This window comes from Ammodytes marinus (assembly GCF_949987685.1).
Source record: "Ammodytes marinus genome assembly, chromosome: 14".
Taxonomy (NCBI): domain Eukaryota; kingdom Metazoa; phylum Chordata; class Actinopteri; order Uranoscopiformes; family Ammodytidae; genus Ammodytes; species Ammodytes marinus.
The window spans coordinates 23,501,377-23,522,064 of record NC_137218.1 but is presented as its reverse complement, the minus strand read 5'-3'; the positions used below and the strand labels follow the sequence as shown (position 1 = coordinate 23,522,064).

General features: G+C 40.2%; 1 protein-coding gene across 1 annotated transcript; it reads right to left on the bottom strand.

Annotated features, from left to right (window-relative positions):
• Positions 1–8,076: 8,076 nt before the first annotated feature.
• On the bottom strand, positions 8,077–9,535 carry mplkip (M-phase specific PLK1 interacting protein). Its single transcript, XM_080040453.1, has 2 exons — positions 9,034–9,535; positions 8,077–8,474 (listed from the first exon to the last, which is right to left on the bottom strand). Exons 1-2 carry the CDS (start codon positions 9,421–9,423, stop codon positions 8,364–8,366), a joined length of 501 nt encoding a protein of 166 aa, XP_079896579.1. The 5' UTR covers positions 9,424–9,535; the 3' UTR covers positions 8,077–8,363.
• Positions 9,536–20,688: the final 11,153 nt, after the last annotated feature.

The following is a 20,688-nucleotide window of genomic DNA, read 5'->3' as shown; positions in this document are numbered from 1 at the left end:
CACACTTCATTCTCCATTTGGCCACAGAATGGGAGGCAGGGAGGATGAGCAAATGAAGATTGGAGATTGCAAGCGCGAGAGAAGCGGGGCATAGAGGGACCATACTCGGCTTTTCTCCGTCACCTTTGACACGGCAGATGCATCCCCGCTGATGGGAACCCCTCCGAGGGAATAGGCCGTTAAGTAGCAAGAGGCAGAAGCAAATATAAGCTGTTGTTGTCAAATGGTCAAAAAAAGATAAGGGATACAAATAAACAACAAAAAATGATTGTGTCTGCCTTTAGGGCCATAGCAAGATTTCTAGTGTCAGTAGTCACTTTCCCTGTAACTTTCTCTTTCTCGATACATTTCCCATTAGCTAGTGTTGGTGAATTAAAGACGCCTTTGGCACACAGTGAACATAAAGTTGGGATATGTGGGTCAAGGCATGGATGTTTTACTCTGTCATCTACAGTGCCTTGAGAAGCTAATTGCTCACGTCCCATAGGGGAACAATTTGTTGGAATAATTTTCATTTATTATTCATTTCTCTGAGTTGCAACAAATTAGCAATTACAATTACTTCAATTCATCAATATACACTGCAACAGAATCATTTAGATTTTATAAATTAGTTGAAATACCTACGTTTTGCAAATAGAAAACGTTATGATAATTCTAGTATCCACTGTAGATTGAATTAAACAAAAGGTGGCGCCCTGATTTGTATCAATTTAGACTGTTTATCCATTATTACATTTAAATAAATGTGTGTACTTGAAGCCCACGCTCACTGCAAAAGTTTAAAAGTAATGCACCTGGATTTGGAGTGCTCATTCCTAAAAAGCCCCAAGACTATCATTACACAGGACAGCCGATTGTGTGTGTGTGTGTGTGTGTGTGTGTGTGTGTGTGTGTGTGTGTGTGTGTGTGTGTGTGTGTGTGTGTGTGTGTGTGTGTGTGTGTGTGTGTGTGTGTGTGTGTGTGTGTGTGTGTGTGTGTGTGTGTGTGTGTGTGTGTGTGTGTGTGTGTGTGTGTGTGTGTGTGTGTGTGTGTGTGTGTGTGTGTGTGTGTGTGAGTGAACGTGCCTGCGTGCGGACGCCTTGATACAGAGCTTAATTGCAGTCATTACTATGGTCATTTATTCATAGGGTAATTCATTAAGGTGTGTTATGCTTTTGAGTAATGACGCTTAATAACGGCTTAAGCTCCGATGGGAGACAATGGCAAAAACTTGACAAAGAAGGTGCGTGTGGAGGTCACAGGTAATTTGCTAACCGCTGCACCGATATTCATCCGAGACTTTTATTTTTAAGCACAGCCACTTTGAAGCATTTCACAGGATTTTTTTGTGCTAATCCCTGAAAACAATATGCTTCCTCATTACTTAAGCCATACATACACATACACACACACACACAGACACACACACACACAATGATCCACTTCAAAGTCAGTGTTATGCTGTGCCTGTCTTTTAATGGCATTTGCTTTTTCAGTTTATGTATCAGAGAGGAATGTGCTAAATGAAGGATTCAGTGATAAAAAAGGAAATTGCATCAGCCTACTCGAGGATATTGAAAAAAGGTATAGGCATGGAGTTAATTTACCTGTGATCATAATTCCGTGATGTGCCTATTTAAGAGGGAAATTGCTTTGGGTTATGGCGTGTATTAATGCTACTTGAAAATGCTGGATCCACAAACATTTTCAGATAGCGTATGGCCACATTGGTGAGGAAAGATAAGACTTCGGCTAAGGCTCCTCCGGCCCAGACCGACAGAGGGTCCTTTTCTAATAAATTTCCTTATCACCCTGAGACTAATGGTTCATATGTATTTCCACTGTCACACATTGTGAATAATTCAGCTTGGCAATCGTCCGTTGTTAATTAGGATTCAGACAGACATCCGGGCGCTTGTCTGAATCTGAATTTATTAAACAATGACACAGCCATCTGCAAGTAAAACACAAGTGCATTCCTTAAAGCTATAGTGCAGAACTTTTCCATATAAATGAATGCCGGTTACATTCAAGGCCATCGACAAACGAGTTGACACAAAGTTGATGAAGCCTGTCGGTGCCACAAAACTCTCTCTGTATTTTTTTCAGTATGGCAGTGTTTTTAAACTGGTGTCATATGTCTCTCTATCTGACAATAAAGCATGAAAAATACCCCAAAAATATCTTAAAAAAAAAAAAAACTATTTACGTCACCGTATATTGAAGACTCAAGACATATTGTTCTGGTGAAAAAATAATAACCTCTCCCAGCAGTACATTAAAAGGTAACACTCTATGGTGCTATTGTGCTTTTGTACTGCATCTGAATCACTGCACCATGCAATTGACCTGGCCAGCTCGATATAGTTTGGGACCAGCCCCTATGTTGAATGTGTGCACAAAGAAATGCCTGTGTGGTATTAGAGTGCATTTGAGGGGCTCCGTACATAATTACATAAGGCTCTGTAGGCAGGGAAAAGCTTTAGAAATCACAAACTAGAGGTTAATCATTTGGATGCAGAACACAAGGGCAGATGGAGCCCTTAATCATAAAGAGTCGCTGAGCACCCACGGTGTTTAATGGAATTAACATGTGATTTTACCTCGTATGTACGAAATCTCATCCGTTTTCCATAGTATAGCAGTAACAGCAGTGATGCTGAATTTGTATACCACTCTGCATGTTTGCATTTCCTTATACATAGTCTATACATATAGAAAAAAGTGTATTAGCTAGCTTTAGTAGCTAGCAACATGCCTGTTAACTGAGCATAGCCTGTGAATTTACACTGGCCCTGCGTTCCAAATCGCACACTCTTTCTTTTTTTCTATTCTACATCTGACCATGAAAATAATCTAGTTAGGATGAAGTAGGCATCGGTTGGGACATACTTTTACTTATGTATTTCATCATAACATTGCGCCGTGATCTTTAATATCCATCGCATCCCTGTTCGTTTTCATATGGAGGCTCCGTCAATGTGACGTGACATCACTTCCGGGCCACACTGGATTGTGGGTCTGAAGCGCCCAAAAAGGATGCTGTTTTCAACACTAAAAATCTGCAGCCTAGATTTACGTATGTTTTAGTGCACACATAGTAGACTACAGACAGGGAGTGGAGACATTCACTGATTTTGACTACAAGCATTCTCCGCCATTGCTGACTTCACCTTTAACTCTGGGGTTGTAAACAGACCGTGCCAAGGCTCACAGAGGGCAGCAATGGAAGGTTTGGTGACAACGGACACATTTTCAACATGACACATAGGGTGATGATGGCTAATACCTCAGGATGATCCCGGTACCTCAACTGGGTTTGCAGTGCCAAATGAAATGTATCATAGTTAACATGTTAATTAACAATATGTGGGAAAATGAGAAACATTTTATTTTTGACCTGCCAAATTTTTGATGGAGGAACAACAGAGAGCGAATCGACAGGAACAGCTGTTCTGGGAAAGATGCACAGCAGGTGTTTGGTCTAGTTTGAGAGATAAAAGAATCAAGAAGAAAGGCAGTATACATTGATAACAAGAGAATAGATTATAGCTTGTAGTATAAAAACATTGAAGTTGAAATGCCAAGTCTCACCACACAAACATACAGGCATACACACACACACACACGCACACACACACACACACACACACACACACACACACTGGGAGTTTTGCACCCCTCTCATTGATGAGTAAGATAAGAAGTGTGTTCCTGTGACACAATGTTACCCTTACTGTGAACGCTCTCTATTGTATGTTGGTTCATTTGTGTTGCTACATGTGAATGCATACCTATGCAAACGTACAGTTTAGGTACTCAAGGATGTACTTATACTTATATATTAGGTTGATAACCAAATCATACCATGTGGGGTAATCTGAGCGTGGCACCATACAAAGCGTAGCGGTGTTTATTGCAAATGTACTGTATTATCTTGTGAGATTGTTCGTAATTACCATGGGATCTCCTCTGTCTTGCACCATCCAGCTGTGACCCACATGTAGGCCTACTCAAGGGGCACAACAGCATCTTTCAAAGTCTTTGTTCATCATTAAGAGATACATTTGTTTGGTTAATCTGGCATGCAGGAGCTGTACAAACAAACAAAAGAGGTGCAATATGATACGATATTCATTCAATTCACGGCGTTATCAACTCTACAGTCATTTTGTGTGGCTGTCATGACTTCATGTGTTTCAGTAATGAATCTAAATCTGAATCGAATTTTTTTTTTATATTTCTATAATGTCAACAAGAGAGTTAGAGCAGTTTCTCAAAAGTTTAAAATAACAATCTCCCCAATTCTCATTGCAGCTGAAATAAAAAAACACAAGAATGCGGCAACAATAAAACAATGCTGAGGCCTGAGTGGTGGATTGAGAGCCAATGGCCTGGAACAAATAGCTGCCACCTGCTGTAGTGCAAGCCTATAAAACAAACCCCACATGGGAAGTTTGTACTCACAGGTCCATGGGTAGTTCCCTGAGGCATGGGGGAGGGGGGTAGGGGGGGGGGGGGTGTAGATGGAGAATAGAGAGGGATGGTGGGGAAGGCTGTTGGTGGGTTTTATTCTGATGGTCTGACTGGAGGCTACAGTTGAGAGACATCTGCTCCTTACATGGTCCAAGAAGAGTCTCCTGGCTCCTCTATGTTGAATGAGTGAATTTCTGTCACTTTAAAGTTATAGTGCGTAACTTTTCACACAAATGAATCACGTGTGTTACATTCAAGCCATCAGCAAATGAGTTGACTCAAAGTTGATATAGTGTATCACTTGTTGAGTCAATTGCTAAGAAAAAGCATGCACACGTATTGCAAAAAAAGTTGTGTTAACCAAATATGATTTGAGGACATTATGAGCTATTAAGATTGTGACAATTTTTAATTAGCTGCGACTTAACTCAACACAAATAATAGGATAATGTTTTTGAGTAGTGTGTTGCAGAAAAAAACTGCAAGGAAGGTATTTTTAGAGCACTCTCTTCTCACATCAAGTAGTGTAATTGATAACAGAGAGATGGGCTATTTTTGAGATATTTATTTTTATTTTAGGTTATTTTATTTTAGAACCCTAATGACTTATGGCTGACAACATCTGGTAGATTTCCATTGCACTCAAATATAATTTATGAGTTATCATTTAGGCTATATGAAAACAAAGCGAAAAAACTGCCCTCAATACCATTGCTAAGGAGGGGTAAGGTTTTTGACACTGGTTTCACAGTACTGCAGTGTGCACTTGAATGAAGTTACACAATATGGACTCCCCTTTGATGTTGTAGTAAGCCTATACAACATGTGATTACTGGACCCTTACTGTGGTGGATAGGGCTTGTTAGAATGACTAAAGCCCATTCACAGCTACTTGAAGAGTTATGAGAGCAGTGTGTGTGTGTTATTTTTGAAAATCAGCTTGTCTCTACTGACTTTAATTGGCAAGTGAAGCCACTGATCCGAGAAAGGCTTTTCACATAAGGAATACTGTTTAATCTAATAAAACACAGAGTATTACTGCAGCAGACAACACACCAACCTAATCAACTATCATTCAGTTTAGTCTAACGTGGATCCCTCCAATATCCCCCTCCAATTTGCCCCTTCCAGTTGAGACCGCTATATTAATTTGTTTATGGAGAAATGATATTACATATCCCATAACTACTCCGGGAAACTAAATGTTGCATGAATACAATGTTATTTTTGAAATCGAATCGAATTGTAAAGTTCATTTGGGAATAGTCCTCTTGTATATTGGTAAAGTCTCTTAGGGTATTTAAGCTGACAGGCACTGGGGCTCAGCATAATGTTGACGTGTCCTGCATGAGTAGTATTGGGGACAGGAGGAGTCAATAAGTAGGCAGCAGCACACAAGTCTCTACAGTATACTTCAATACAAAATAAACTCCATTGTAATAAGTGTGTCGGTTAGGCCCGCAGGTGCACCGAATGAAAGGTTTTTCAAAACTGAGATATCAAATCCCATACGCTGTCTCGCTTTCAACAATGCAAAAAATAAAAACGGCATATACAGTTCCAAAATTACCACTGCGGCGCATTGACAAAAACATGCTAATAAGATCTATTTGCTTTGAAGAGGGAGAGGTGGGGGAGAAAAAAATAATGACCGCCTGGGACCATCAGATAAATAAAAATCCAACAAACCTAATTAGAAGCTGGATGCTTTTTTTGTTGTTATGATGGATGAAAGGCACTCTCTTGTAATGGCTTGTTAATAAATACGCAACAACTGCCAGTTTTGCACAACAATGGTCTAATTAGGGGGGGGAGACTGTTGGGATGTGACCCATTTGTATGAAACATCTGCAGCCGCTCACCATCAGCGGTGGTGGTGGGGTGATTCACTGGTGTCTGAAACGCTTCCCAAATTGTGACAGATGAGAGGAAATAACCGTAGGTGGCAGCAGCAGTGCGGCCCTATAACTTTTTGACTGAGTGCTCGGCATTGTGGGTAGGCAGTCGTGCGTGCGTGCGTGCTGCCGTGTGGGTGGACAAAGTGCCAACGTGTCGGGGGGGGTCCAATCAAAGAGAGAGAGAGAGCATTGTGAAGAATAAACCGAACTTGCTCTTGGCATCTATCAGCTGCTTATCAAAAGGCTAGGGGACTAATCAGTCACAATACTGAATAATAACTGGCAATCATGTCATCGGGTCCCTTTTGTGATGTGTGGACTTGTGGATAAAAGTGGAGAGATAACCGTGCAGAGCTGCTTCGAATGCTTTTGAGCAGTTTTTTTTTGTAAAGAAAAGAAAAGAACGACAATATGCAAAGTGACATTGATTGTGCTCAACATGTCATGCAGTCACATTGCCCCTCTCCCCTCGCTGTGATAATGTTCAGTATAGACTGCATGGTTACCTGCATGAGTGGGGTTAAGCATCCCATTAATGTATCTCTCTTTTCTAGGTTCATGCTCATTGTAATATCCTGTGACTAAAAGCAAATAGTTTTTCACTTGTCTGCCTTCTTGATCCATACGATACAAATCCTCCACTCGGATATAAGCTCAAACTCACTGTTTGATGTATTTCGGACAACACAAAATAAGATGTATGATGTGAAAGAGATAATTGTGTATTGTGTGGAATTGTCCGAAAGAATAATAATAAATAAATAAAATAAATTTTACTTATAGTTTAGGTCGTGGTTTTTCCAGTAAAGCAAATTGTGTAATATTTAGCAGGCTACTAGCCTCAAGCTACTGATATAGAACTATCAGAGTAACATGTAGATTAGCCTACATTACATTAGTTACTGTTTGTTGCATGCAGTAGTTTGATGTACCGTGGGTGCAATTTACCACTGACTAATTTGAAATTAAATGCTTATGGAAAGCTTGTAGGCTTACTTAAAAATAAAGACCTCATCCCCTCTCTCCCCCGCCATAATGACCACCATCAAGATCTTGGAGAGAGCGTGAACAGACAGTTAAAGGCCACGTTCACACCAAATCAGATGATACTGCTAAAACAGAGGTTGTCTCATTCATTTGAATGGGGCCCGCCTGTCTCTCACTCCACCCTGAAGCACTGTGCTGATCAGCTTTGACTGTCGAACACTTCACTGTAGAAACGACACATACCAGTACTTAAAAAAAAAAAAACAATAGCTAAACTTTGGAGAAAAAAACTGCCAATACGTCAATCTCGGTTTAGGAACGTCTTCCAGCGTCCAACTGTGCAGCACATAGAAAAAGCACAATAAAGTGTAATACAGAAGACGAAGCCTTTAGCATCCGCAAGTCATCAGCATTCATTTTACTTGTGCTCTATAATCCCGCCTCCAAATTGGCATTTCAGATTGACCTCACACAATGGCTCATATGTTAATTCAACTGAAACTCATTTTCATATTCGCTGCACCACCTGATTTGGGTCTGAATGCAACCTTACTGTAGTGACGGTTTAGGTTTAGTTCTTGATTGTGAAATACTCCTACATTTCACATTAATACTAACACAATATGTATATCTTCTTTTTCTTCTACGCTTTATTTGCAGTGTGTTTGTTAACAAGAAGCAACTTCCTTTTCCCTTCAAAATAAAACATGTGATTGAAGAACAGACAAGGAACTTGAGTTTTAAACTAAAAGTTTTTTTTATTTTTTAATATAAAACAAAATGGACTTTTTCTCTCTCGTAAAAACAGCCTGTGAATAAAACGCATAAAGAAGAATATAGTTTGGTTTAAAAAACTGTTTAAAAAAAATAAAAATCCAAAATGCTGATTCAACAAATCAAAGTGTGTGATCCCTGAGATCATTTCAGTGTCCTTTTAAAATCAGTCTGTTTGTTGTTTCAAGTCACGAGTCCTGAACGCCAAAGCTGCCGCCATGTTTTTTTTGCTGATGTAATATCTTGTCATCGGTTTGCGTGTGTGTCTGCGGCTGTGACCGGTGGCAGAGCGGCCCACGGATCCTGCAGCATGGACGGGCTGAAATATTTCTCCACTGGAGCCTCTGAAGATCCAGACTGAAACACAAATACATTATGATGATTAGTGGTGATCTAAAAAAAACAGACAAACTAAACTCTGATTCAATGTGAAACGTGTTGAATCAGACCGCTCATTCTTCATGATAGCCTACTAAATTGTAACTCTTATAATGTAGGCCACACACAGAGCTGATTTTTTTTTCATTAATCGATTATGTTATTTGTTAGATTTCGAATAAACATGTCTCTGATGACAGAAACAGAAACTCAGATCAATATTTTTTCTTTTTAGTGTGGATTCGAACCTCTCTGCTGTTTAAAACAAAATCTTATTTTGGTTTAAGTTTTCCAGTTGTATAGGCTATTTAAGAGAAACAAGAGAAAGGAGCCAAAAAACAGCCATAATTATCAGCACAATCAACATGCTGTTACAGTAGTGAGATATTTCCAAGAGCCTACAGAAGAAAAATATGTATGAGACCGTAGTATTTCTGTTAAACAGTTGATTCCATTAACTGATTCTGATCCAGTCAAAACTCACCGCTACAGTTTTGCATATGTTTATAGTTTAGTTATTTTTCTAATCCAACTTTACCTGGAAAGAAGGAGTCCGTCGGGGACCGCCTGACCTGCGCCAACTCTGCCCTCCGAACCCCCGTGGTCCACCACCATAACCCGAGGGAGAGTCTCCCCTGTATCCACCGCCGAACCTGGCCGGAGAGTCTCCCCTGTATCCGCCTCCGAAACCAGAGGGAGAACCACCGTCCCTGTATCCTCCTCGTCCAGAGCCCGGGGAGAAGTTAGGAGAGACCGGGGAGTAACCTGGGCCGCCGCGGGGAGAAGCTCCGCGGTATCCTCCTCCGTTGCCTCCATATGGAGAGCGAGCACCCGGGAAACCCCAGCACGGGCCCGGGGAGGGAAACCTTCCAGCCGGCCGCGGAGCTCCGGCGGGACTCTGGTGAGGTCTGTCCGAACCTCGGTACATCTGAGCGGCGAGAAGAAAAAAAGAGACGGTAGAGAGACACGGAGGACCGAGAGAAAGTGAGAGAAGAGAAGTTTGGGACCGAGATAGAACAACAACAAACCGACAAACAAGCCGTGGGAGAACCGGAAATCACACAGCTCAGCATCCGGACCCTCCTGACTGCAGCGCCCCCCATAGACGAACTCTGCACATTACTACCTCCGCAAGGTGTTACATTCCACATTACACAGATCCATACATTTCTCAATCTGTATTTCACTGCAAACGTTTGATATCGTAGGCTACACTCTGCATAATTGTAAAGCTCCTCCTTTTTAAATAGACAATTGCATATTTATCTTAATATTAAATATTCAATTTATATGTTATGAAGATGCCTTTTACCTAGGTCAACATTACCATTGACTGCTTTCAACCCTTACAATACATAAACATTTCTTAAAATCTAATTTCCTTTATGCCTAATCATAAAAAGTGGACACTGAAGTTGTAGAAAATACAAATTAACCTAGATCCCACATATGTTTTCAGACTAACTAAACATTCTGCCAAAATGAACAGTGCTCAGCAGGAAAACTGAGCTGATTGCTGGCATTTGCTTTCAGTCTGAGTTTGTTGTCACTTTTAGCTGAAGCCTCAGGGAAGCATCAGAAAGAGCATGCCCTTTTCTTTACGTAATATACTGTCCAGCACAAGGACATTTAGGTATTGTACTGTACTAAGGGCAGATCTGAATTATAACAAAACCATAGGAACCATGGCATACCACTAAAACAGTGCAATATTTAAAAAGAGAAGTGAAATACATCTCAACAACATTATAGTTAATACATTGCTGTAGATTACCCAAAAAAGCCTCTGCACAGATGTATTATCTGTCATATTGCATCTTCATGCTGTAGCAGTGACATGGCTGCTGGTAAGCGGGGTGAAGGGGGGGGGGGGGGGGGTGGAGGGGGTGGGGGCGGGGGGTGAGTGACATGAAAGGACACAGGAGGACAATCATATCTCCAAGTGAAAGCAGTTTCTGGCATTTGGCATTTGGGTTGACAGCTCTGTGTGTGCACTGCCACCATTATTCAGACAGTGCTGAGTCCAGTTCATCAACATTCAAATGCTTTTTAATGAGAAAAATAAAACATTCATTTGGGACTTTTTACTGAAAATAAATTATAAACGTCCTTGCTGATTAGTAGCCTGACTTGAATTAATCAGAAACTCACACAATCACCCAAAACAAAATGACCAAAAATAAATTAGGAGTTTATAGGAACACCGCGGTTGGAGCAATAAGAACTTTGAAGCAGCAGTAGGTCAATTAAATAACCGGACACTACTTGTAAAATCTACAGAAAAGCTAATCAAACATGTGAACAATTAAAATGTAACAGTATCTGCAGCCACACACACACATTGCAGCAAAAAGAGAGCTGCACACAACCTATTTTACACACGCAAGCACACACGCATGCGCACACACACACACACACACATTTATGTCACACGGGTGATGTTCTCTGGAGGGAGAGTTACAACCATCACAGTAAGTGTGTTGTTATTGGCGCTACTGCCTCCAGCTAACTCAACAATTCAATAGCAGACAATGCTGACCACCACTCCTCATGTATGACGTATACACAAATACAAAAATGATTGTATTATGATGACTTTGAAATGGACTTGAATCGATTAAAAAAAGGTGTAAGAGAAATCTCAAATCCTGAAAAGTGGCTGGCTTAGACTTGAACTGTATAGCTTGAAGTCACCATACAGTTTGCATGTAAATCCTGTAAGCCCCCATCAAATGAAGAAGTTGATAAAACATGTAGCTATACTGTATAATACTGAATCAGAAATCTTATCATTGACTTCAGTGGTGAAAATATCTGTTGCAGAGAGAAATGTCTTGAAATATATTGTATATGGATGCCATGAAAATATAGGCAATATATTCATGGCTCCTGCAGGATGAATCCTACTGACTCGCAAAATAAAATATGATGTTTATGGATATTGAACCGGGAGCTATATGAACTATATGTTGTACTGCTGGAATATAATTCCATATTGGGCCACAGTCATAATGTAGAATATGTAATAAAGATAGCATAAAATAGAGTCACAGACATCTTTCAATCTAAAGTATGGTCCCCAGGTGTTGATGTGCTATTGTTAATATTCATTTTACACATCTAATATATGAGAAAATACCGTAGTTTTCTGAGTAAGACATAAGCCTTATATATTGGTAAGAGAGTGCAGTTTAATTTCAAGGCTTTGTGCGTGAGGCTTGCCTTAAAACTGCTGTAACTTCACTGGAAATATATTGAGCATTGATTTACCTTTGTTGCTCAGGCTGTGACCAAAGAGATTATTCTGGATGAGAATCAATAAATGTGTTTTCTATTCGCTGTACCGAAATGAATGAGCTTCAAGATGATCAAGTTTTCCAGCACAAGTACACAGAGGGTTCGTCAACAACGAGTGCTCCTCCACTTTATCTGTATTGTTCTTCTGTTATGAATTCATGATGCAATCTTGCTATTTGGATATACCTACCTTGCTATATCTTATGACATGCTAATGTGAAATTGTGCTCAAAAAGACTGAATTACCCGGATAAGCTGAGGTGTTGGCTCATGCATAAATAAATGAAGACCTTGGAGGTTCGAAATGGAAAAAGATGAATGATTTTTTTCTGGTTTTCTCCCACTGTTGCTGTGAGATGAAATCCTGCAGGGTGATACCTTGCATGAACTTAAAACAATGAGTAACAGCCAAACAAAATCCTCATAACAGCTATGAGGTACGGCTTCAAAATATTCTGTTTCGGGATCAATGATGTAATCTATCTATCTATCTATCTATCTATCTATCTATCTATCTATCTATCTATCTATCTATCTATCTATCTATCTATCTATCTATCTATCTATCTAGCTAGCTAGCTAGCTAGCTAGCTAGCTATCTTTCTGTCTATCCGTCTATGTATGTTGTTAGCCTTCAGAAACAACAGGCTAATAGCATGGATCTCTGTTCCTCAATGCATTTTTAAAGAGCATGACTACAATCAATGGCCGTGTACATTGGGACTATGGTCTTTGAGGTGTTGTATGTGCAGAATATGTCAGATTTGTTGAGATTTGTTGATTTATTTTTCAACGGCACAATGTTCAGTGCGGTTTTTATTATACCAAAGTGTAATAAAGTGTAATCTCTCAGCCAGAGAATAAGACCAATGTTGAGTGGAAGGGCCAATGTTATTGACACACACACACACACACACACACACACACACACACACACACACACACACACACACACACACACACACACACACACACACACACACACACACACACACACACACACACACACATAAAAAAATAGGGCAACATTTTTAAATGTAATAATGAAGTTGAAGTATTTACTTAGATATGCTGATGTGAATATTGTGTTTTGCAGATTTAACAAGCTTCATAAGGACTGGAGCGACACATCACATTTCTTATCTCCAAGTTAAATAAGCGTAAATTAACAGCACATGGTATAAGAAGGTACAATTCCAGACGTTAAAAAACAAAAATAAAGACTAAATGTAAGCTCATTTACTGTTTTGTGTAAACTGCCATGTTTGATTTGTCTTCAAATTAGATTTTTAACCCTTGTATAATCATGCGTTTTATAATTAGCATTTAAGCTAATTGAATGACACAGGCCCCATAAGAAAAAAGAAATGGCACATTGGGTTTGACCACATAGTTTGCCCACCAGAGAGTGCTGTGGAGAGCATTTGTACACTGTAAAATGTCCTCTTCATATGTATCTTGGTCACACATTTGGATAAAAAGTTAGGGATTCCCCCAAAAATAATTGTCTATGGTATGTCTTCATGTGGGAAAAAAACAGCCGGATAGATTTTTATGTATTTTAACATTTCAACATATATCGAAAGTAGACACAAAAAGCCTGTTCATCATCTATGAATATCAACCAATGAATGAATGTTTCATCATAAATATATTGAAATTGGTTTTCATCAATGGGGGGCGGGAGGGGGTAAAAATGTATTAACCCTTGCTTCTGTAACTAACTGATTGACAAACAGGCTTCACGGATGGCCTGCAGACACTCTTTATAGATAAGTCTTTGAATAGACAAAGGGGCAGGATGTCTCTGCAAATCAAAGTCATTCTGTACAATAGCAGGAAGCGTGACAGGTGAAAAGCTGTTTATTTTTTTCTTTCAGAAGTTCCCAAATGAAAAATTCACATTGCTAATAGATTTATTTTATTTTTCACCTTGCGGTTCAAGGTAACCTCATTCTGGGCCTAACGTTCCATGGCAAGTGGTCCAATAAGTCTTTCCTCCACGGTTGGCAAATTCGTAGAGTTTTGAAAGAAAGAGTCTCCTATGTTCTTGTTCTTTGTAAATGAGGGGTTTGATGAAAACATTAGTGCACTGTAATCTATCAACACAGACGACAAACAAGGTTGAACAAAGTGATTGCCTTGAATTATAAGTCGCAGGGAAGCCGGGAGATTGAAGAGTCAAATCAGGCCTAAACAATTAGGTGTTGTATCCTCCTGCTACGTGATAATATGATTATATATTCATCTGCTACTATGTAATTTCCTTCAATTTCCATATGATTGCCGTCCTGTTTGATAGCATGAAGCTTAGCATGCTGTTATTTATGATTACGATGATTTCACTAAAGTTTCTAGACTGAATACATTTGGTACATCTTTAAACTATGGCCATGGTATTTCATTGACATAATGATGCAGTCAGCGATTCTGAAATAAATCTTGTTCATATCAAAATCATATTTTATCAACATCAGTGAGTATCTCCTCACGATCCTCTAGGCTACCTGTCCATACTTTGTGTACTGAAGAAAACACATCCAGTGTCAATACAAAGCCAAGCCTCTGCTAACTTGTATGTAAACAAAGGGGATTTCAACAATGGGGGCCCACAACATAGTGGTTTATAGAGCCTAGGCTGTGTATTAACATTCCAGGGTTCCATATCACAGCAGTATACCAGAAGAATGTGACCAGATCTTAAAAGTCTCTGTTGGTGTAAATTGCCCTTACCCTATTAACAGTGAAATAATACACAGTTTTCTATGAACAACTCTGTCACCAAATGCATTTTTTTTTTTGGTTTCTTATAGTACTCTGATATAAGAGAATATGAGTTTCATATCAGCACATTCATATGCATGCACAGGGCCACACAATCCCAGACAGCCACTTCATAAAAGCCTCTGTCATCTCCCTGTCAGCTGTTGTGGATTTCCAGAGACCACACAAAGGCACAGTGACAGTCAGTCAATTCGTTTTCCCATGCCAATTAATATGTATGCGATCATCCCGGCTTACATTGTGTTTACCTAACGTGATATGCTGCTCAACACAATATGTACATGAAGAAAACTGGTCGTACATCTCCATACTGTGACCAGGATTGTTCAGCGAGAGGGAGGATGAGGACAGCCATGTATGATGTATTTTTTAGTTTTAAAAGAAACATTCCGAAAATGCATTGTTGAGACCTGTACAGAGTATGTTTTGATTTATGAAATGGAAACATATGTTCTGTAAAAAGTGCTTCTGTAAGTGTTTCCAGAGGACACTTAAAAGTGATGCACACATCCAGACAGGCTTGTTGCAAGCACCGGATTTCGGATTTCAGTCAGTGGTGTTGGAAAATTACATAAAAAGTAAGTGATTTATTTTAACATTGTGATCGCATGATTCAGATATTAGCCTATTGAAGTGATCTGCGGTAGGACATGTGCATCACTTTTAAGTGTCCTCTGGAAACACTTACGGAAGCACTTCCGTTGTGTTTCGGCCTATTTGCAGCGTTTTTCTTCTGTGTTTTGTTATGAACTTTGCTGCGCGTTTTTCTAATGTGTTTTGTTGTGAACTTTGCTGCGCGTTTTTGTAATGTGTTGTGTTGTGGTCTTTGCTGCGCGTTGTCTAAATGCTGCACGTGTTGTCAAATTGATGAAGATGTTTTCCTAATTTGCTTGGGTTTTGTCTTCTTGCATGTGTTTTCTGATGTTGCAGTGCCGTGAGCTCTCAGGGCCACCGTAGATTTTCTCTACCCAAGCAAACATTAAAATATCTGAACATTCTGCACCCACAACACATCACCAAACTGCAGTAAATGATATTTGTTGGATGTGTTGATTTATGTTTATTTTGATTGATATATGGAATACAACTGGGAAATGTGTATTTAATTTTATGGAGGGTAAAAGGTGCAAGTAAAACTTACTGTGAATATCTTAAGACTAACTGAGAACAGCCTTAAGAAATATATTTGAATTGAAGGGCTATTTTCAATTATGTTGTGAACTTTTCCTCGATTGATTCAAGTGATTTTTTATTCTTATTTTTTGTGTGAAATACAAAACCGGTTACCAACATTCTGTGTCGTGTCATTAATTCTCCACCAGCTCCAAGGGTCAAACCTACTTATTAGCCCAGTACACATTCATTTGTTACATCTTGATTTTTTTTTGATAACATATTATTTATAAATATATATTTTATTTCAAGTAAATTTTGTATCCTGAGTGTTACATCTGCAAACGTTTTAATACGAAACAACAATAGTTTTTAATGTCAGTAATCAACTGCCAAAGTTACATGACAATATCATTAAGTTAATGTTACACTTTTCACCTGCTATGCAGTGTCTCGCCTTAATGCTCCCTAATGAAAACGATTGCACGCACGACTGAAATCACTGTGAAATTCCAAGACACCTATCATGTCCGGTCACTAATAGGTTAGACCATTTCCTCGTGGACTAGTCTGTCCTGTATAAGTGTCTGGCATGTCAGGCAAATTTCAACTCACCCAGATTTCATATTCAAAGCAAGCGATCACATTTCATATTATGTGGGGCACATCCTTTGAGGGTGCTGCTGCAAGACATGCTGAAGACCCGGCAAGTGATGTTACACTGGCATTAATAAAAAATAACAAATCATGTCAGACCTAGTGTGATGAAACCAAAACCGAGTTCACAAGTTCAAAGACTGTAGGCTACTTTCTATGCTCCACTAGCCCTGATTTGTGTTTGCACTTTTTTGCGAGAGCTAACTTTTTTCTTTTCTTTTTTTTTATACTTGAAGGAGAGTCAAGGATATAGCCAGACTACATGAGGATGGATGGAGAGAGCTCAACTATGTGGCCTCATTTGGCATTAGGCAGGCTGGGGAGGATATAACAGACTTCAGCAGGCTGCAACAACAACAACACCGGTATATCCAGGATGTCAACACACCTGGCAGGCACAGAAGTCTTTTGAAAATGTGCACCAGAGGGGGTGATTAAAAAAAAAAGGCCCCATATTTAAAGTGGGAACTAGGATTAATAACTGGCTTTCAAAAGGTTGCATTAGTAAAATAATTTAAAAATAGGGGAAAAAAAAAGTCCCATTCACCACGTAATGTGATACTAGTGTAACCTGTTGTGGTTATTTTCAGGACTTTCGCCCTAGATAGAGAATTTGTCACACATCCCACGTTGTTCACTGGGGTCATATTAGTCTATAACAGTTGAAATATTCTCAGCTAAATGAAGCGCATACAAAACTTTCCCAGGACCTCCACTAAATCTATATATCATTCCAGCGGTCTATGAAGGCTATAGCCTGTGAAGGACGATTTGAAGGCCAAACGAGCGTTGTTAAACGAGACGGTCCCCGCAGGTCTCCGTTTACCAGCATTTCCGGTTTGCGTAACTAGCCGTTACCATGCGTGACGACTCGCCGCTGCTGTGCTGCCTAGCAACCCTGATTGCTGCCTACGGAAACAGCCTTGTCAACGGAGGAAAAAATAAAAAGAAGTTGCCTACCAGACGAAAACAAAAAAAGTAAAAGAAGAAATAAAAGAAAAGACAAGACAAGACAAGAAAAAAAGAAAGGAAGATAAAGTTAAGATGGAGCAACACGTTGCTGTTTTGTTATTTTTTATTTTATTTTATGCCATCTCTGAAAAAAACGCAATGAATCTTGGGATATGTTGGGCCGCGAAGGATACATCTGTTGGACCCTTCAAAACCGTGAAACGAAGGCTGCATTTCTCGGCCGCATATGAAGGAGCCTTCCAAATGGAACAAACCTTTGCGTTATGACGCAATCGGTCTTCAAATACTGATTCACCCTAAGTAGCACTATCTTCACTAGGAAGAGGTACATCTAGTGGCATGGGTGGTCCCAAGACAACCAGTCCCAATCCTGACTGCAGGAGGCTGCCGGGTCCTTCATATGTTATGTTATGTCACAATAGAGAAGTCAGATGTTCTCATAGAAACTCAGTGAACTCAATCAGACTCACTGGCGTTTAAGAGTATGCCTAAACAAACAAACTGTTGGATGTATTGTATTATTATTGATTTATTTTGAAACTCTTTTCAGGCACAGGAACCTCAGAACCAGGGTTGAATGTTTAGTTGGCCTTTCCTGCTTTAATGACGGCTATCCCTGAGATACTTTATCAGCTCTGTGGCTAATGGGTCGGTGGAAAAGCTCATAACTTAAAATTTCCATGGGACTCCCATGAAAACGAAGCTATAAACATAAAAAAATTAAAAAATGCAGCGTAACAACGGTTGCTACGCTGCAGCTCAGCAACTGTTGCTAGGCTGCAGCTTTTTTGATTTTTGTGCTATTTTGAGAGGCGGAGCTTCTGGAACAGAATTCTTCTGATCTCTGAGCTGGCTTTAATGAGGGGCGGAGCTTCATAAACATATTTCCTTTGATCTATGAAGATCCTTTGATCTCTGGTAGTTCCATGTCACCTGACCAATAGGGTATTCATTTTATGGAATTCCCTTCTGTCAAAACATTCTTAGTTTTCATCGCTGCCGGTGTTACACTAACAGAACCAGTTTGTGAAAACTACAAACCAAGGAGTTTAGAAAAAAAAAAAAAAAAAAGCATCAGACGAAATGGACCAAATTACAGAAGCTGTCACCATGACTAGAGCCATACCAGCATTGACAGAGGAGCTGCCGGAGATTAGATTGGAAGGTGTTCGTCCACTGATCCAATCCTTTTTTGAACGGATGACAGGGGAACAGTGGACACTGTTGAAATCAGGTGCCCCTGAATATGCCACTAAGATTATGATGGCCGACCTGCTGTTGGACATAATAGCAGCCGTGTCAATGGCATTGGTTTTAGCTCTCAGGGGCATGAATGTAATCGTGTCTGAGGAGTGTGTGCTCTCAAATCTGGGTGACAAACTCCCTCAGTGCTTCGCCGAGGTTCTCGACGTAGCAGACCAAGCTGTAAGCGTCAACTCAAAGCGTCTCACGGGCCTGATAGGTAATGAGATTGCAGAGAGTGTTAACTCTGCCCTCTGCGGCAGTCTAGGCAAGGCCGAGCCTATTGTCAATCAGCGCGTCACTGCCCCCCGCAGACTTAACACCATGGTCAATCATGCCTGCAAAATGGTACAGGCATTTGGAGATCAGTTGAATGTTTTCTGCTCACCGCGACCACTTAGACAGAGGAACAGGGAAGAAAGTCGCCAAGAAACGGAGTTGGTAGTCATTGATGACCTCCGTCATCCGTCAGTCGGAACGGTTAAAGTCCAGACCCCGGAGAACATTTCCTCAAAGGACAGCTTGGTGAGAGCAACAACTACATTTGTCCAAGAAATGATAAGGAAGGAAGTCAATGACATGATATAACCTCTTTTGGACAACGTGTCAGACTCACCCTACGAGCTGCTGCAAAGAGAAACCTCTTTGGAGATTGATCATGCAGCAGATGACATAGCTCAGCTCATCATTGAAAAGAGTTCAGAGGAGAACGAAGAAAAAAGTCAGGAATCCACACCGAAGGGCAAACCAGCCATGAAAGGAGTCGGAGGCAAGATGAAAAACTTCCTTGCAAAGAACTTCGCCAAAGCGTCAATTTATCAATTAGTGGCAAAGCTTAAAACTAGTTTCAACCTTGACTCCAAAGTTGAAAGCGAGAAGTCAATGGAGTCACTAATAACTAGTGTGAACTCTCTGATTTCAACAGGAGATGGCGAAAAACAGGGTGGAATGGATGTTACTGTCTTCCGTAGATTTAAAAATGTGTCCAGCATCAATATGATGGTATTCACTCAAGAACTGAGTGACCTTCTCTACGCGCACCTTACGGATGGGATAGCGCCTGAGATCATCCCAGAAGAAATCAGAAGTAGGGCAACCTGCAGGAATGTGACTGTTCTTCCGTCACAAGAGGTCATGTATGCAGACATTATGACCAAAGTGTGGGGTTTCGTGGCACTGATGGGCTGGTGGGTGAATACACAGGTCCTCCACCACAGTAGAAGGGTGACACTGGCTTTAATGGAGGCTGGGTCACCAACACAGTTGCTGGAAGTCACCGCCGTGGAGGTGAGTGAACCTCTAGCAACTGTACTTGTTATAGAGACAACAGCAGAGGATGAAAAAAGGAAGATGTGTGTCAGGGTACTCATTGAGAAGCTGGTTTCGCGCACATTCAGCGAAGCTAAAGTTAGCTGGACCATTGCTAACACTGAGAACATCATCAACCGTATCCTCAAAACCACATGGGCCAAAGTCGAGGGCACAGATTTTAACATCACCCCAAAAACTTTTAAGAAACTCGACAAGGCCGTTCTCAAGGACCTTTGTAAGAAGTGGGGGTGTGCAGAGATGGTGCTGGTGTCAATGAATTTAGGTGAACCAGCACTTGAGAAATGCATTGCGTCATTGTTCAAGTATTACTTGACTGTACAACCAAAAAAGCATTGCGCCTTCTTCAGGTTCCTTTGCACTCAGTACAGAGTCATGTCCAAGCCCTACACTACAAGTTGGTGTTGTTAGGTGAAGTGTATCATTCATCTTGAAGGGAAAAAAAATATTTCAAAATTAATAAAATACACAGCTCAAGTCCTGCCTCTATTCCAAGTCATCTATCTTCTTCTCTACTCTTACCATCATGTGGGGCAGGACTTGGGTTCATAGGGCCACCTCAGTGCAACATCATAGGGTTTACTCCGGGTGCTCCGGTTTCCCGAAAACCAAACAGCAATTAGACACTAGCTATTGGTTTCAATAATAACAACTTTTAACATCTATCATCTCATCTCATCGTCAGACAGGACTCTGGAACAACTTAAATAACAACAGTTCAATAAAAATCCTAAAAAAAAAATATTCTTATATCTCTTGTCATTTACTGTCAACGTTTAACTGAAGACTAATATCCTGC